Source organism: Eurypyga helias, unplaced genomic scaffold, assembly GCF_000690775.1.
Source record: "Eurypyga helias isolate BGI_N326 unplaced genomic scaffold, ASM69077v1 scaffold7339, whole genome shotgun sequence".
Taxonomy (NCBI): Eukaryota; Metazoa; Chordata; class Aves; order Eurypygiformes; family Eurypygidae; genus Eurypyga; species Eurypyga helias.
This window is the reverse complement of record NW_010270067.1, coordinates 20,490-38,416: the sequence shown is the minus strand read 5'-3', so window position 1 is coordinate 38,416 and position 17,927 is coordinate 20,490. Positions and strand designations below refer to the sequence as shown.

Genomic DNA, 17,927 nt, shown 5'->3' with positions numbered 1-17,927 from the left:
CGCATTGTCCCTTATAGCAATGCATAGTAGAGCTCCTGCCTGAAGTTCTATGGCAGAACCATATGCTGCAAGGAAATCACTGTGATTCATATAGTTTGCTTTTCCTCCATATTTTTAATTTCATTGCATTCTTGAATTTTTTGAATGCTCTGGAAAGAAAGGAACTGTAGAAACGTAGTAGGTTTTGTTTACTGGGACTGCTTTGTGTGTTCAATTTGTTTTGTCATTAGTCCTTTCTTTAGCCTCAGGCATATTTGTGTCACTACAAAATCTTTTACTCGTTTCCTGAAAGAAGAATAAGATTGATGCAGGATCTGGATGTCTGGATTGTGAGTATGGGAGCCTTCCTAGAAAAACATCTCATCTTAGACTACTTTTCTGTTCCTTCCCGTGACTGTATCTTTAGATGACAACACTGTAATGCAAATGACTTGGCAGGCTTTAAAGAGAATTAACTGCAAATCCTGTCCACGATTCATATACTCACTGTTTTGCGTGTTTTCTGCTGCCTGATTTCTGACTGACACCCACATTTCGTGTGTGTTTGGCTGAGGCCAAACTTGTATACCTTGCTGTCAGACTGATGCTTTGCAATCAAAGGCACCATCGACCTCTGAAGGACTTACAAAAGGCCCTCTGGTAGAATCGATGCCTGAATTTTGCTTTAGGCAGCCTATCAGCTCCATCTAATCACTGAAATGTTTCTCAGTCTGTGACTCCCTTTGTGTCTTTTCTGTTGTTTTAAGTTACTCAGAGGGGACACTACTAATTTCATCAGCCCAAACCATATTAAAAGCACAAAATCTGCCAGTCTGTGTGACATAGGGAACAATCGTCTTGCAGCCTTGATTTCTGAGAATCAACCTTCTAGCCCTTGCATGCTTTGGATTTAAGGTCTGACTTTCCCTCTGTAACAAAACAATGTAATGAGATAACATCTAATAATTTCCTCCTATCCTTCCTGCACTCCTCTCTTTCTGTGATCGAAGCATGGATTTAAAGCAGACCGTCTGAAAGCCGGTGTTGCACAGATTTTAACAGGGTTAGGTGACTTGGCGTGCCTTGGCGTGCAGTTCTCACCTAGCTCTCTGGATGGAGCTCACGCTGCTTCCAAAGGAGCTCCGAGTCGGAGAGGAGCGTTCGGCTCTGTGCTGTGATGCTCTGTTTTCTGCCCTGTCCTTCCTCTGCTCTGTGCAAGCCTTGCTTTATTGCTCTGTGTTTGACCACCATCTGAAATTTGCTTAAACTATGCGTGTTAACCTCCCGAATTTTCAATACAGATCTCTGATATAAAGAAAAAAAAAAAAAAAGGAAGGCAAAAAGGTTCCGCTTCTTGCCCTTTTAGCCTCTCGCTTTTGCAAAGGTCATTAAATTTTGCCCTCATCTGAAGAAGAGAGAAATCATTCAGATGAGTCCAGCTCCAGGGGTGTGTCTGGCAGCAATCTTCCAGTATGTGGTCTGTGAGCTACAGAAGCCGATCCCTGTGGAAAAGTCCCTCCTCGGCTTCCTAGGCACCTGGCGGGCTCTGGGCCATTTTGCGGCCTCTGAGAAGGATGAAAGATGGGCTGGGGGGAATAGAGGAAAACCTTTCCTTTCCCTTACAATGAAGGTGCGGACTGCAGCCTGCTATGTCGGCCAACAGGTATTGACAGCTGCGTTTTGCAGCGGTGGGCCGCAGGGAAGAGGGAGAACCCGCAAAGGAAACTCCATTGACGTGACTTCTGTGATGAGGGCTCCTATCTTTAAAATAGTATTTTATTGCTGCTGCTTTTCAAAGAATAATTCAGTGGAAGACCCATCACGGAAGCTTAAAATTATTCCCTTTTCTGAGCAGGAGCCATTATTTTTTTAATCACTTCTATTTTCCTTCTTGAAATGCCCTTTGCACTTGGGTTTAGCTGTTTATCTGGAGGCTTGAAAAAGAAACTTTTACACAAAAGCCTGTTTTCTGAAAGTTTGCAAATCTCTTGTAAAATAGCCCGCATTGTAGGAAGTTATATTTCTGCTTTGCAATACTATTTTTAAATCATGGATGATAAGCCAAAAAAAGCTTGTTTTTCTCTAATAAGAATTTTTTTTTTTTCCTGAAACATTATTAACCTCTTTAGGTCATGGAGCACAAATCCCAAGGTCACTGTGCAATCATTTTTTGCCAACTGAACTTGCCTGCTGCTTGGCTTTATTCCTCTCCAAGGAAGTCATATACACAATGCTTGTTTTCTTTGCATCTCTCTGAGTCTGAGAAGAACGAGGCAGGAGAACCACAGGAAAATATAAGGACAGTGCCTAGCTATAGGTGTCTCTCTCAGGCAGCGTTAGGTACTTTTGTTTAGCCTACGGGGTTTGTTCTGCCACTTCACAGAGTTACAGCAATCCTCCCTCGATAATGCAGTGCAATTTAGGCCAATAGCCCTCAGGAAATCAAGAGCCATCTGTACAAGCCCTGATTTAACAAAGTATAGGTACTTTAAATGAGGTAGGTGTCCATGGGTTATCCCACTGAAGCCATTCACTTCTCCGCTGGGACTTACTGGCTGTATCCAGCCCTCTGGTCGATTAGCTGAGCCCCTGCCATCTTTCACAGTTCTCCATGGTGTCTCTCTCTCTTCATATTTGGGTGATTTCACTATGAATGTGACAGCCATACTGCTTAGACCAGAGGTCCAGTGTCTGGTTCGGACAGAGGCCAAACAGTAGCAGATGTTTAAAAATGAACATAAGGACAGGGCAAGCATAAAGGGATACATTCCCGCTATCCTCTCCTGGCCTCTGAAAATCTGCAGCTCAGTTTCTTCCTGAGTCCGAAGTGATGGTTTTGTATTTATTTATGTTTTTGTGCTGGGAGTTTGTCTAATGACTTTTTGAACCCACAATTTTTACCATCCACAGCTTCCCACGACAGTGAGAGCACAGTCTCACTGTGCTCTGTGTGAGAAAACATCTCCTTTTGCTTGTCTGGAAAATGTCACCTTCTCCCCCTACGTTCTTGTAATGGAGAAAACTGTTGTGTTTTGCCTGTGCTTTTCTCATGCCTATTCTTGCTTACATATAACCCTGGCACAGCAGTACATCCAGAGAGTATGGAGTCTCCTGTGTTTGCTCAAACAGACTGTCCAGGGTGTGCACTAGATACAGTTCTGAAACATAACCTTTCATTAACGTCTGAGGCATACCCAGACAAAAAACCCAGATGCCACAGCTTCAGGAGGTGAACTTAGTCTTACTTAATGCCATGCTAATTTTGCACAAAGACGACAAAGCATCCAATCTTGAGAGTGGGTGCCAGGCGCTCTGCAAAAATAAAAAAATGTCTTTTGTGCCTTGTGGGTTCTGTGGACATATCCTATGTAAAATAATGCAAAAAATATGACAGAGGAACTAGACCTGATTCTGAACACCTCCCACATCTCAAGTGGGCATTTTCTGGAATGAAGGCCAGCATAAGGCTGACAGAACAGCACTTTGTAAAAGAAGACGATGGAGTTTCAAAACCAAAGATCCCAAGACACCTTTTACTGTTTCTTTTAAGATGACTTTATATCTCCTCAGAAGAACTAGGAAAAGAAGGAGAAATTTCTGAAGGATCTAATTATATTTAGGCACTTAATTCCTGTTCAAAAGCCAATGGGGGTGACTGCTGACTTCCAAATTTACTGATTTTACTAGAAAGTTTTTTTCAGATATTGAAACAACCTTGTCATTTCCAAACTGGAAAGCATATTACTGCTTAGTGTCAATTGAACCTTGACCACAATTTTCCTTTGAGGAAGTGAACTTTCTGAAATTAGGGTGCTCTCTATCTGGACTCGTACTTCAATGCAAAAATCTAAGGTCCTGCCTGTATTGTTGCAACTGCATTTCAGGAAGCAATGAGCTCCCTGGCAAAGTGGAAACATGGGTTGGAGTTCAGAAGAGACAAAGTCACATTTTAGCTGTTTGCCTACATGTCTACAGGTCTCTTGGGCTTTAAATGTATCACCAGAGCTTGTCTTTGTGATCTAACTCATCTTTACCCTTCTGTGCATGGGCATATGAAGAGAAGGGGACAACTCGATAGGAAGTAGGAAGTGAAGTAGATGCTAAGCAGCTCAGAAATTATATGGGGCATTTGAAAAGTTTGCTCTGCTTGCTTAGTTTGGAATTTGGTCAGGATATTAATGCTACCACTTCTGCACCATCCTGAGACATCTGCTTGGAAAATGCCAGTATTAAGGGTAACATTTTTCACCTGGGAGATACAGAGAATGCAAGGTACTTTCCTTCTAGTGTAGAAGTGTTCCATGCTTTCCTCTGAATAAAAATAGGTCTTCACTTTTCATCAGATCAACAGCAATTTTTCCTTTTTTTTTTTTCCCCTTAAGTCAAATGTTTATTTCTCATCACAAACTTTAATTTTTGAACTCACAGAATAATCTCTCTCACATCCTGAATTTAATTTAACCTTCTCAGGAGGACTGGCCATTCTTGTTCAGTAACCACTGGAGATGTTCTTCTCCATTGGCCAGAGTTGAAACTAATAGCCATGGTATGTTTGCTTATCTCTTATCTTTGGGGTTAGATCACTGCTGTCAGCTTCTTCCTTGTTATCTGGCTGCTGCTACTGTTCACTCAGTTGTACAGGGATGTCAGTTCCATTAATAACCTGAGCACCGTGCAAACAGATAGTGGAAAACAGTTGAAGGGAGAGGAAATTGTATTTAACCCTGATCTTGCAGCTGTCATTTTTCAGACTCCGCCATGACTCCATAAGGCCAAAATGGGTGCATGACATCAAAACAGTTGTGACAAATACCATGCTTGAGATAGAAGGATGGATACAGATGGCTGGACACACCTGACAGTACTCAGGGACTGGGGTGAATCTGAAGCTTTTGTGGCAGCAATGCAACATGAATGCTCAAAGATTAATTCTTCCAAAGGGTAGGAATTCCCACGCCAACCCTGGAGGTCTCAGGCAGTTTCAGCTTTAACTGTCATTATCTTGATTGTTTTACCAAGTAAAACTGCCTTCTGCAGAGGAATAGTTACAAAGATACTACAATCCCCCAGCTCAACAGTAACAGATACTGAGGTATGTGAGACCCATTCTCTGTATGGAGAGTCTACGAGGGCATGCTCAGGTATCTACTTGGTATTCCCTCTGTATCCCAATGAATGTGCATTTCTCGGCTGTGGTGATCTCCATGTCCTGTATATGTCCACCTGAGTCACCGAGAGGAAGGCTGCCTGCTCTCTGCAAGCAGGCAGGATGCGTGGCAAGGCAGGGGTGCGGGCTGGGGCTCTGGCATGGACCCTTGGGCACCATGCTGTCCAGGACCAGTAGCACTTCAGCTTGCTCAGGTGTTGACCAAGCTCAACAGTCATAGAGGTCGGAAACAAAGTTGTGAAAGGTTTAAATGGCTTTGGGTACTGGTATTGCTGGAGTTTACTTTAAGGTCATCAGACTCAGGAATTTAGTCCCTTAGTGGCCTTGCAGAAGCCAGGACACTGTGCCCGACAATAAAGCCTTCCTCAGCAGCCCTCCCTTGTGAGGGAGCTGTGACGTGTCCTGGGTTCAGTTTTCTCAGTAAGTATTGAGTTCTGTCAATGCAGAAATAAATGCATATATAATTTATTTAAGCATAAAAATATGTAAAGATTTGGAATAGAGAGATTTGGTCTGGAATAGAAAGTAGAGCATTTGCTATATATGGTTTTTCTAGATTCTGCAGCATATGATTTTGTCTACATATGCATCTGCTTTCCCCCCCCATGTATTGTCAGGCATGGATAACTGATAGTGCCGTGCTTACTAGTACACTGCTGGTCAGGGTCCCTGTTCAAACTAAATTAATTTCTTCCCAGAGGAAAAACCTGCAAGTTCTGAGCCAAGTAATACTTGTGATTAGGTCCTTCGTCCCTGTTGCAGTTTGGGTAGTGTAAGAATGAGTCTCTGCCGTGTCTGGTCTCAGCTGTATCTAGACTGTATCTTGATACTCACTTGTGGCTTGAAATGAAAAGAGAATTTTTTACATTCTATTAATTAAAAAAAAAAAATGCTCTGCAACCTTTGCTTAAGCAAAGATAACCTTGAAAATGTTAAATGAATATGAACTGATGGAAGCAGAGGCTAAGGTCAGAAGTTGTCCCTCTCTGGAACAGGAGTTATTCAGAGTTTTGCAAAAAAATGCCAAATGAAATGCTGTGGTAGCCCATATCCCATATGGCTGTGATGGTGAGAGAGATTTCTTGCCCTTTCCTGGTTGCTGGAGCTGCCTCTCTCACAGAGTGTTACAGCACTCGGTGCCAGGGCTTTCTTCAGCACACTGGGCTTTTTGGGTCCTTGGGGACTTTTATTTTGTCAGTGCAGTGTTTGTAGTTAAACCTGCTGTTTTCCCCGAGCTAAAATAAAAACAGCAGGAAAGATTTTGCGGCAAGGTGGGTGTGTTTCTAGCAAGAGGTGGCATGGCAGTGGGAGTACAGGTCAACTCATGTTGACGTGCTCAGAGCTCTGGCGCTGAGCAGTGAAATGAGCCCAGGCAGGAGTTTCTACAAAAAATGCAACTTAATAATTTCTGCAGCTCAAAGGCAAGTTAGAGGTAGATATTTTTTTTGTTGGGTCATTGCAAATCCTTGGGATCCTGATGCAAAATTTGTGGGGTAAGGGTATATAATGTTATTTCAAAAGATAGCTAAAGAGAATTTTGAGTTGTGAGGGTGTTTGCTTTTTATTTAAAAAAAAAAAAAAGAAAATTTTATTGGAAAACATAGAACATTGCCTGAAAATAAAGGTATGAGTGGATAGTCTTCTAAAGTTTCTAAGGGTGTGTACAGGCTTAACTCAGGTGTGTGAGCTATTAGAGCCATGTCAGAGGCAGTTTAGCAGCATATACCATGGGGCTTATATGTAGCAGCATGATACTAAGGATGTTCTATGCCTTCAGAGCACAAGACTTCTGGCTTGTTTGAAGAGCAGCTGGAGGAGCTCCTAGCTGTCCACACACACCCTGGTGTAGTCATGCCCTAAGCGAGCCACAGTGCAACTAAGGAGTTACGCTTGTGAAAATATCACACTGATTTTATATTTTGATATAAGTTAGACTGTTTCAGATTTTCTGTGATTTAATTCAGTTCTATTGCTAAACAAACAAACAAAATCAATGTAGGATTGGTTTAAACTGAAAATTTAATTTCAGTGAAATTACCATCACGGTGCTTGAACAAATGATTGAGTCTGTCTTCCAGACAGCCAGGAGAAAAAGGGATTTTTAGGACAGGAAAGAATGGCATTCTGATGTACGTTGTTGCTTCTTTTGACTCTTTTCTGTGCATGGCAGACTCACTAAACTTTTAGGTGCTTGAAAATTCATGGTTAGTAATAATAATGTGATCTTGATAGAAAGTGGATATTAAGATAATATATAACCCCAACTAACAGTTTGCTTAGAAATTTTTTTTGTCCCGTTTCCCCTCTGTTTCCTAGGATGGCAACGTATGGTGTGGTATTTTCAAGTGTACTAGGTAATATTTTCTTGTCAGAAAGCTTTCCTTGAGGCTTTGATTTCAAAAGATGATTCAGAGAAAGAGGTAAATGAATGTAACACATAATCCTTTTGCTGTTGCTTGTCTGCTTTTTCACATTATGTGTTTTCTTGCACTAGTTCCAGCACTCACTGGGTCTCTCTGTAGTGGGTCATTCAGCTTACTGATCTGGCAGAAAATTAGCTGGGGAAAAACTTGGATAAATTTCTGCTGTTAGTGAGCTAAGCAGCCTCCCAGAAAGATGTGAGAAGGAGCTGAGGCAGCTCAGAGAGGCTGTGGGTGCAGGCAGCATGGGCAGAATATGGACAGAGATGGGAGGAGCAAAGGAGAAGAGTGAGGACTGGGCTGTTGTTTTCATTTTGCAGCACAAAGCTGTTAAATGGACCCAGTTGCAATTAACTGAAAACAATTTTATGTGTACTTGATGCCATAATGTTTTAAACTTCTGTTGGGTTTCTGAGTGTGATTATTCACTTCACTTGGTTGTGGGTTTTTGGTTTTGGTGGTTGGTTTGGTTTGGTTTTGGGTGTTCTGTTGTGGGGATTTTTTGGCTTTGGGTTTGGTTTTTTTTTTTTGGGGTTTTTTTTTTTTTTTTGCCCCCCCCCCCCCCCGTTGTTTCTCCCCCCCCCCCACCCCCCCCCAACACAAGCTATTACAATACTGGGGAAATAGCTGTATTTTCCATCTTCACAGTTGATTAATGTAGATCATACAAAACAGTTATTGAAATATGGGGGGAAGGTTATGGTGCAGTGTGAGGTGGTGGTATGTGAATTATTATTACGTGAAACAACACCAGCTCTGAAAATCTTGAAACAGCTACACAGTTTGGACTGTTGTGATAGGCAAATATAAGAGGAAAGTTAAAGCCAAAGTTTAAAAATAGCATGATGATTAGCTATATTCTAGAGTATGGATTATAGCCAGTTCACTACTGATCAAGTACTCTTAAAAATTATCCTTTCAGGCCAAGCGTTCATATTTGAGTTGCAACTTCACTTTTGATTGCAATTGATGATGTGCAAATCCCTGACTTTTCATGTAGTCCCTGCATAGGAAATAAAATACATCATTAAGGTGGGCCCAGAGCATCTCGCACTCAGGTCAGTGGGTCAATTCCTACTGATATTTGTAGGACTTGACTTTAACCCTGTGATGGAAATTCTGTGTTTTATCAAGATCCATCACTCTCTTTTTCTAGTTTTTCTATACATAAAACCTAAATAGATGCAGTGATATTTATGCAGCAATTTTACCAGATGGCTCTTGAATCATCTGTTTTCAATGAAAAATGAAAAGACCAGACACGTACATAAAGGCTGAATTAATCTTTGTAATTAAATGGAACATTACTTTGCCATGAATGATTTTAGCTTTCAGAATGTATTTCATGCTAATTTTTCAGTGAACTGTAATTGTATTAATTTTTTATATTTTTAGAAGCTTGAAAATGATCTTCACAAAGTTATTGTGAGTCAAGTTGATATACAGAAGATCTGTGTCAGGCTCGTAAAACTTTGTTGGGGATGAGAGACATGTTTTGGTTTTTTAATTTTTTTTTTACAGTAAGTACAATATGTCGGTACTTGATGTTGCTAGTAGGCCTGCAAAATATCCAAATAATACTCTGATGGGCAAAGAAGGCCCTCAGAAGGCTCACGTGCCAAGTTTGGGTGCCAAGCGAGAATTTGACTAGACTGGAAACGGAGGTGCTTTGTAGCATCGAAACACGTGTGTGTTCACACGTTGGCAAGTTGTTAAATCAGGATTGAAAGGCTGTTTATTATTTTTTCTCTGTAGTAAACTGACTTGCAGTGCTCTCCACTGATGATAAAATCCTGGCTGTGCTGAACTCTGTGGGGAAACTTCCTTGTGTAATCAGCAGTGGAGGTAGTAGTCGCACTCTGGGTCGTCTGCCTTGGAGCCTGCTCCCTGGCTGCTGGGACAGAAAACAGTTATCATGGCTTGCTCTAAGCACGCTGCTGCTTGGCGCCACCCCCTGCAAGAGCATCTCACTTTCAGTGACAGGAGAGGAAGCCTGCAGAGATGAGTCTTCTTAATTTACCCAACAGCCTAATGTAGGCTGAATACTTAATAGCTGGGGGAAATGCCCCATCACCCCTTTTCTTCCTGTACACGTGGTTATTTAATATGCAAATTGGAGATAGGAATTAAATGAGCCTTTAAACCATAAGAAGTTGTGCGTGGTGCGTTTATGGCGGATTCATGTGCAATTACCACATGATGGTTCCTGTACATTTGTCACATTTCATTTGCTTTCCCCCTATGTGTGTGCATGCCTCCTGGAAGGCTGGTCTCTTAAATATACTTTTAATCTTATCAAGGGAAAATACTGACTTAATTATGAAAGAGCAAGCGAGTCGTAGAAGAGTTTTCCACTTCTTTGTGCTGTATGAATAAGGAGTCTTTGAACTGCCGTTAAGTATTACTCAAGCAAACAGAAAAGATAGCCAAGGAAGCATGAAGGTTTCAAGGCGCAAATTTAGAAACCTGCTCTTAATACAATTTTTTCTAACTTGTTCATTGTGAAAATAAATTGGGCTGTGTGCGGGGCTGGGCTGAACAGGCTTGGACCTGATGCAGGGCCACTGGGAGGAATCCCAGTTAGAGGGATTCCCTAGGACTCTGGAGAGTTCTCTCACGAGTTTTGCTTTGGCTATGGGAAGCAGTCCCCTTTATCAGGAGTCATATCTTCACTGTCAGAATCAGGGAACTTACGGGTGTGCTGCAGCCCTCTGGTCTGCCACCCACGCTTCCTACCCTAAGGATCTGCCTGGACCTCACCCCAGGCTGAAGTCAGGATGCTGGGGGCAGCCCTTGGGAAAAAGAGGCACTTGCTCCTTCAGATCAAGCAAACTTATTCCTCTGTTCCTCCCACACCAGTGGGCTACATGGTGGAGATAAGGCAGCACTGGGCCACTAGAATATCAGGTGGGCATGGCACATCTCTAAATTTTTGGCCACATCATACATACCATTAGGACCAATTTGTGACACATTCCTTTTTTGGGAGTAACTGTATAGCAAGATGTGGATTGCACGTCACAACCTTGAACCAGTTTTCTCTCCACCAGCTCTCACTCTAGATGTTCTCAAAAAGGATGTTCTTAATTTGTGAGTTTAGGTGGTCCAGAAACTTTGTAATGGTGTTTAAGCATATACCTGTATTTTCTAATAAGCAATTTAACCTGGTGGTGTACTAACAGAGTGTGTACTTTTCTGAATCTGTTCTCATACCTGACTGGTGGAACATTTAAGAAGGCATTGGAATTACAGTGGTAGTAAGGTCTACCTTAGAGTTTAGTTATTACAGAGTATATAGTTGTCTGTTTCCTGCTCAGACTTCTAAGGCACACATATTGTGGCAAACACTTTTAAGTAACAAATGCAATAAAGTAACATTTTTCCCCACATATATATATAGATATATATATCTCTTACAAAATAGAGGCAGTTTTAGCCATTGATAAAACATCAAGGTACCAGAAGTAGCATTATTTTTTGAGTTTACTTTCAAAAAACTCTTTGAGACAAGCTCTGTTATTTACTGGGGTTTTATATGGGATTTGTAACAAAATATTTCAGTAGTGTCTGACCATTTTTAGCTCTTACATGGAAATCAGAAGCTCACCTCAATTGTGAAAGACAAAAAGCAAGAGTATGTGTGACCTGACAAATGAGCCCAGCTCTCCTGAGGTAGCCTGGTTGGCAGAATTCTTCCCATCTTCCTTTTCTAATGCACCGGGGCCATGACAAACTTAGTGTTACTAAACTGTAAAATTAATGTTAAATATTAATTACATGATTATCTATAACCTTATAAGATCATATATTATATTTACATCAACCTATGTCAGACTGTGCTATTAAGGAGTCAAGGAATCATCCTTATTCTTGGAGGTGTTTGGTTAAGGAATGGGGTCTAAAAGGACCAAAGCCTGGCAGTTCCAAACCTCTGCTCTTAGTGGGTTGCTGTGGAAGCAGACACTGAGATGAATGTGGCAGGTGTTCCGCAAAGATCCCAAAACTTCTATGTGGTGAAGTGGAAACACATCAGTGATCACAACCAGACAGCTAGCAACATGAGGTTGGGGGCAGGGTCCATCCGCTTCTTTTAGCAAAGAAGCACTGCCAGATCTAGGCTGGCTTCATAGTCCTCTGCGTTTACTGCCAGTGAGGCGTGAATTTATTTGTTTTATTTGGAAAGCAGTGTAGAAGTAGAGTATTTTTAAAGGACATAATATAGCTCAAAGCCAAAAATGTTCTTCTATGTGCCAAAATATGATCAACATTTTTTGGTCGAAATTTTACTGCCTACATTATTGGTGAAATGGGAGTATACTGACACAGTTAATCCTTATTTTTTTATTTGAAAGCCACTTGATTTTTTTTTTTTATGTTGCATTATAAATTGCTTTTAAAGGGTTTATTCTTCATAATTGTTTTTTTAATTAAATCTGTTCAGTCAAAATGCTGAGGGGCTCAATTAAGTAGATTGAACACAGAGGCTACCATAAGTGATTCAGATGGTTACTCTAGAACACATGCTGGACATTGGAGATATACTTAACTTGTTTAAGCAGCTGACTTAGTTAAAACTAAAACTGGTGAGTTTTGTGCTTTGTTTTTTCATGACTAGTATAACAATTAGGATTGAAACATTTGAAAAGAAGAATGGAAGATTTCCAGTTCCTTGCAAAGTTCAGTTGGCTGGACCTGACAACACCACCAGGAAAAAAATAGGTGCTCTTGATGATATGTAAACTTGCAGATGAATTGTGCTCGCCGTCTCACTTGTTATCCTCCCCAGGCATTTAAAATACCTTGAAAGGCTGCTCTACCTTCTGGAAAACTGAGAAAACATTCTGTTGAGAGTTAATTTGGCTCATTTCATATTTCCTGTTCAGCATTTGTCTTCCATTGTGGGTTTGGGTTTTTTTTTATCACTAGGGATATTTGCATGACAATGGGATCTTTCTTGCTTAAGAGATCATCTGCTCCTGCTGCTAATTTCCTACCTGAAATTGTAATCTTCTGTTTGTGACATCTTAACTCAAACACAATTAATTGTGATGTCACAAATGGAGGATTATGCCTTTGGGTTGGAAATGAGATTGAGAAATTGAAGGAGTTTGAAGAAGCAAAGAGGCCTTTCTTCTTGAAAAATAAGAGGAGACAAAATAATTTTGGTTAAATGGAGTCAGCCGTCCATTAGCTTCCTTCTAACAGTTGTGGAACAGACATTTCTAATTCTTGCTGTCATGAGGGGCCCTGTTGTATTGAGACACTGTGGAGGGGAGAAGGGGGCAAGGATTTCATTGTGAAGGAAGGGGAATCTTCCCCTGAACAGCCACCCCATGCAGCAAGAAGGAAGCAGAAGTCAGTGCGCCCCAGAGAGGTCTGGGCTCTGCTTGCAGAGAGCAGAATCCAGGGTTGGTATGGCTGCAGTTGGTTTAGATGCCAATCAATTTATTGAACTTCATATCTTGCAATATTCATTTGAGTTGGAAGAACAAATTTCTACAACAGCATTTTTTGAGGGGTGGGGGGAATTCCAAAGACTTAGGATAAATTGCATTCAGCATCCTGAAAACTTGCAAAATAAAAGGTTTGTGCTACCCTAGTCCACCATGGCTTCAGTTTATTGTATGGACTTGTCATATTTCACTGCTTGGTATGTCACCTTATCCTTTTGTATCCTTCTGTTTTTCTGCTGGAAACACATCGTTTCCACAGAGATTCTGAGTGGCTGAGTGGCCTGCTGATATTTTTTTGAGGACATTACTAAGGCTGTTTATATACTTAGGCCATGATTTACAAAGTGAGAATACTCATCTACAGCTACTATCACTTCACACCAGAGTGTTTACACAGTTTGTGCATAAACACTGGGACCAAGTCATGACTAAAATAAGAAAAAACCCAAAGTTAATGAAAAGCGAAGTGCCTTATTTTAATGCTTTTACTGACATTAGGGAAAGGTCAATGACTACAAAGTAGAGGGATGAAAGTGGAGAATGAAATGAAGATTAGCCCTATGGATTTTGGAAAGTACAGTGTCCTTCAGAAAAGTGTGCACCCATCCTCAGGTGTAAATGGAAGTGACCCTCAGCAGAAATACGCCAATCTGCACTTGCTGGGACCCAGGTTCACTTGTATCTGTGTATCAAATCCATTTTAACTGTTGGATGTGTACTAGCTACTGCGCCATAGCAAAACAGGCCATTTCCTGTTGTCTTTTGGAAAACATATTGTAAAAACAGACATTTGATGTCTGTGATGTGATGTCTGACATTTGATGAGGTGCTGAGAGATATGGTTTAGTGGCGGACAGATATGGTTGGACTGGATGATCTCTAAGGTCTTTTCCAACCTAGTGATTCTATGATTCTATGACTGATCATCTGATTAACACAAAAAATGGTAGAGAAAATCAGCTGTTTAGATTTGGTACTCAAACACATTGCTGTAAGTCTGCAAAAGCTCTGCAGATGACAACAGACCCGCTGTGATACTCTGACAGCAGAACCTGGACCCTCCACTTTGTGATGTGAAGCTCATTTGTGGCCCGAAGTCTACCTTTAAGGCAAGTTGGTCTGAAATTAAATTAGGATGCCTTCAGGGAGGCATAATAATACAAAGTAGACAAAGAATGGGGAAAAAAAGCTGTACACTGAGCAATGGTTATATCTTCCAACACTTCTTTTTTTTCTTTTTTCTTTTTCAAAGGCAAAAGCAGTTATGGCAAAAGTGGGTTACCCTCAGTTTATAATGAATGACACATATATTAACGAAGACATCAAAACAGTAAGTGTCAGACTTGCAGCTTTCTTCTTTTACATATTGCAGCCATTCTTTGCTCTGTTTCACTGCTGTCTAAAATCAAAGCTCTTTTTGTTTGGCACACATCTGGAGTTCTGCTTGCCTGGTTATTTTTAGACATTGAATTAAGTATGTTAGCTCTCGTGTCTATATTGTCAACATCAGTGTGCCTAAGTGAGATGACCACGAGGCCTGCTGGGAGGAAAATATGTCTGGGTACAAAGAACCTTCCTGCTATTAAGCATTTTAAAGGTTAAACGTATGCTGGCATAAATTTTGCATTTAGTTCTAAAAATGAAACAAAACAACCCCCCCATTGCTCCTCAAAGTAATGATCTTCAAAAATACTAATGCATTTATCCTCAGAATATCATAACTTATGGTGCCTTATATAGGCTCTCCCCACCTCTCCAGGCTGTGAATTTATTTATGCTTGTTGCTTATAATTGTGCCTAGACGTCCTATCAAATGTACATACCTGCCATGTCGTCTGCTGCACAAAGATGCTGGAGAGGGGACTCTTTCCTGACCCAGTGTCTGTTCAGCCTAAGGCAGGAAAGCAGATGATGAAGATGATATATTTTACCATATTCCAAAGGTGTAGCTGTGGCATGCATGTGATGAATTGTATTACTGAAACTTACAGGCAAAGTAGAATCAAAAATTCAGTCTTGAACTGCTAAAATAAAAGAGTGATAGTGATCTTTGCCAGAGAATGTGAAAGAATACTAAGAAGAGGCATAATTTATTGAGAAACTGTGAAGAACCAACCCTACAAGGCTGGTCCTTGTTCCTGGAAAGAGTAGGGTGAGATGGTGCTGTGACGTCAGTATATTGAGACTGAGGATGTGACCAAATTATGACTCAATATATGGAATTATTTGCCCAGACAAGTGGTAATGTCTAGCAAAAAACACTTGTTAATCACGGTTGCAAAGTCATGGTTTAAATCTGAAGTATAACTTCCTTACAAGTCGTAGGATTGCCTGAAACTGGTGATGGATATCAGCTGGATTTATAAAATATTAACATCCTCTTTCTTGCATGGTTAGTTGTGTGTGTATGTGGGTTACTATTAGATTAGGAGGCTTATGGAAGCATGGACTCCTATGTCTGTAAGCATTTAATGCGAGAAACAGTAAGAAAGCAGTGGCAGAACTCTTGAAGGGCACGATGTTTTTGTAATAAAATGCAAAACAAACTGAAAAAAAGGGTCTTTGTCACATTTCTGAAAGTGGTTTTAAAATGCCCTTAAAATGAAAGTAGACCTACTTCCTTATGGAAAATAGGCTGCCTGGATAATAGCTATAGAAACATGCAGTCTGCAATTCATCATTGATTACTTCTGATTTCCTCAGCGGTTCTCTGTGCAGGGAAGAGCTATTCCAATGTACCAGTCCCTTGTGTAGATCAGTTCAGCCACTGTTTCTTAACAGAGCTCACAAAATATTTAATTCTTCCTTCCAAGTGTGAAAATTTTACTTGTTTTGATAATCGCTAAACAATTAGGTGGTTACTTTGTTTAAAATAAAAGTTCAGGTTGGTTTATGTCAGTCTTTGTTTCCTTGGACATGCTTTCAAAATTACTGTGCTTTATCTATACAGATGAAATTTACAGAAAGTGACTATTTCGGCAATGTGTTGCAAACTCGCAAATACGCAGCACAATCTGATTTCTACTGGCTTAGAAAAGAAGTCCCAAAAACAGAGTGAGTAGACAAAAGGCAAATTTGCATACTCTTTGACCAATATTTTAATTTATATTATTTAATTTATTAAATACATGTTTTAATACAATTATATACATAGCAATATGTTATGATACAAAATGGAGCACCTCTCCTATGACGAAAGGCTGCGAGAACTGGGCTTGTTCAGCCTGGAGAAGAGGAGGCTCCGAGGAGACCTCATTGCAGCGTTCCAGTATCTGAAGGGGGCCTACAAGGGTACTGGGAGAGGACTTTTTACAAGAGCCTGTAGTGATAGGACAAGGGGTAATGGGTATAAATTGAAATCAGGGAGGTTTAGATTAGATGTCAGGAAGAAATTCTTCCCAGAGAGGGGGGTGAGGCACTGGAACAGGTTGCCCAGAGATGTTGTGGATGCCCCATCTCTGGCTGTCTTCAAGGCCCGACTGGATGTGGCTTTGAGCAACCTGGTCTAGTGCAAGGGGTCCCTGCCCGTGGCAGGGGGGGTGGAACTAGATGATCTTTAAGGTCCCTTCCAACCCTAACCATTCTATGATTCTATGATTCTATGGGCAAACCACCCAGTTATTGAGAAACTCCTGTGGATATTTTTTTTTATATATAAGTTCTAGGTATCCCTGTACACAGTAGTTATATGCTTGCAGTTTAAACTTGATTTAATGAAAAAGAGGGGTAATTGAATCTCAATTAAAAATGGATTATGTCTCGGTCACAGTTAGAATTTGGAATGGTACAGCAGGGATTTATGAAATAAATTTTCTAAGAATGGAACCATTAGTAAGAGATAATATTATTATTAGTAATAGCAATCATCATTGTTAGCTACCTGCTGTTGATGGCAATGATACGGAATAAAACATAATTTAATTTACATATGTTATTTTTATTTATTTGAAAATATGGGAGTGCAGATTGTGTCATGTACTGCCATCAAATACATCAGAGCATCAGTCTCTTTTCTTACTGGTGGGTAATCAAATCCTTAAATACAAATTAAAACCTAAACAGAAGTTAATTAGTCTAATCATGCTACTTAAAAATTACTTCTTTGAAATTGGTGCTGCTGCTTAGCTCCTGTGGTGGTATTTCCTTAGGGCTCCTGAAATTCCTACCCAAACTGAACTACCTTGTTTTGTGCATGTCTCTGTGTTGTCTGTGAGGCCGGTAGAGGATGTCAGCAGGACAGGCATGGGCTGTTTCTGGTTAGGGTTTTGTGATTTGACCCCTTATTTTCAAAGGGTTGTTTATAGCTTAATTGTAATTGTGAATTTTACCTTCTTGTCACACCTTTCTCTGACACTGCCATGGTTAAGTCCCAGCAGATGATTTTATGGGCTTTCCTGCAGCCCTGGATGCCAGGGCTGGATCATGACAGTATATTGTCTCCATACCAGCAGTTCCTGTGAGGGCAGTGAAATAACACTGTCCACTCTATAGCAATGGCAATCAACAACCTCATGAACAGCTTTGGGGCAGCACTGATGCAGACCACGTAGATTCTTGGCAGGGTGGGAAATCCACCCTTTAAAGAAATTAATCAGCAGGTAATCCCTGATGCTACACCTTGAGGGCTGTAATCTGAGAAATGTCACATTGGTACGCTTAAAAAATGAAGATTTTACCCGAATGTCCACTACAAGATTGAACACTTTCTCATGCTTGTCTTTACCATCTTATTTCAAGGACTACTTACAGCAGCACTCTCATCACCTTTGTCTTGTTTTTCTTGTCATCCCACAGGGCACATTCTGACCTGGGGCTCCCCAGTTTGATTTTTGGTCTCTCTCTTTTGTCAGAGAAGCTATATGCTCTGCACTCTGCCAGGCTGGGGGTAACCTCCACCTGAGCCCTCAG

At 40.7% G+C, this 17,927-nt stretch overlaps 1 protein-coding gene across 1 annotated transcript in view; it reads left to right on the top strand.

The window, feature by feature from the left end:
* Nucleotides 1-17,927, top strand: part of PHEX (phosphate regulating endopeptidase homolog, X-linked) — a gene marked incomplete at both ends in the record, with an annotated part of 82,235 nt that overhangs the window by 44,878 nt on the left and 19,430 nt on the right. Inside the window, 2 exons of the mRNA XM_010158304.1 lie at nucleotides 14,272-14,349; nucleotides 15,970-16,073. Of these exons, the coding sequence (XP_010156606.1) occupies nucleotides 14,272-14,349; nucleotides 15,970-16,073 (182 nt within the window). The remainder of the gene's footprint in view (nucleotides 1-14,271; nucleotides 14,350-15,969; nucleotides 16,074-17,927) is intronic.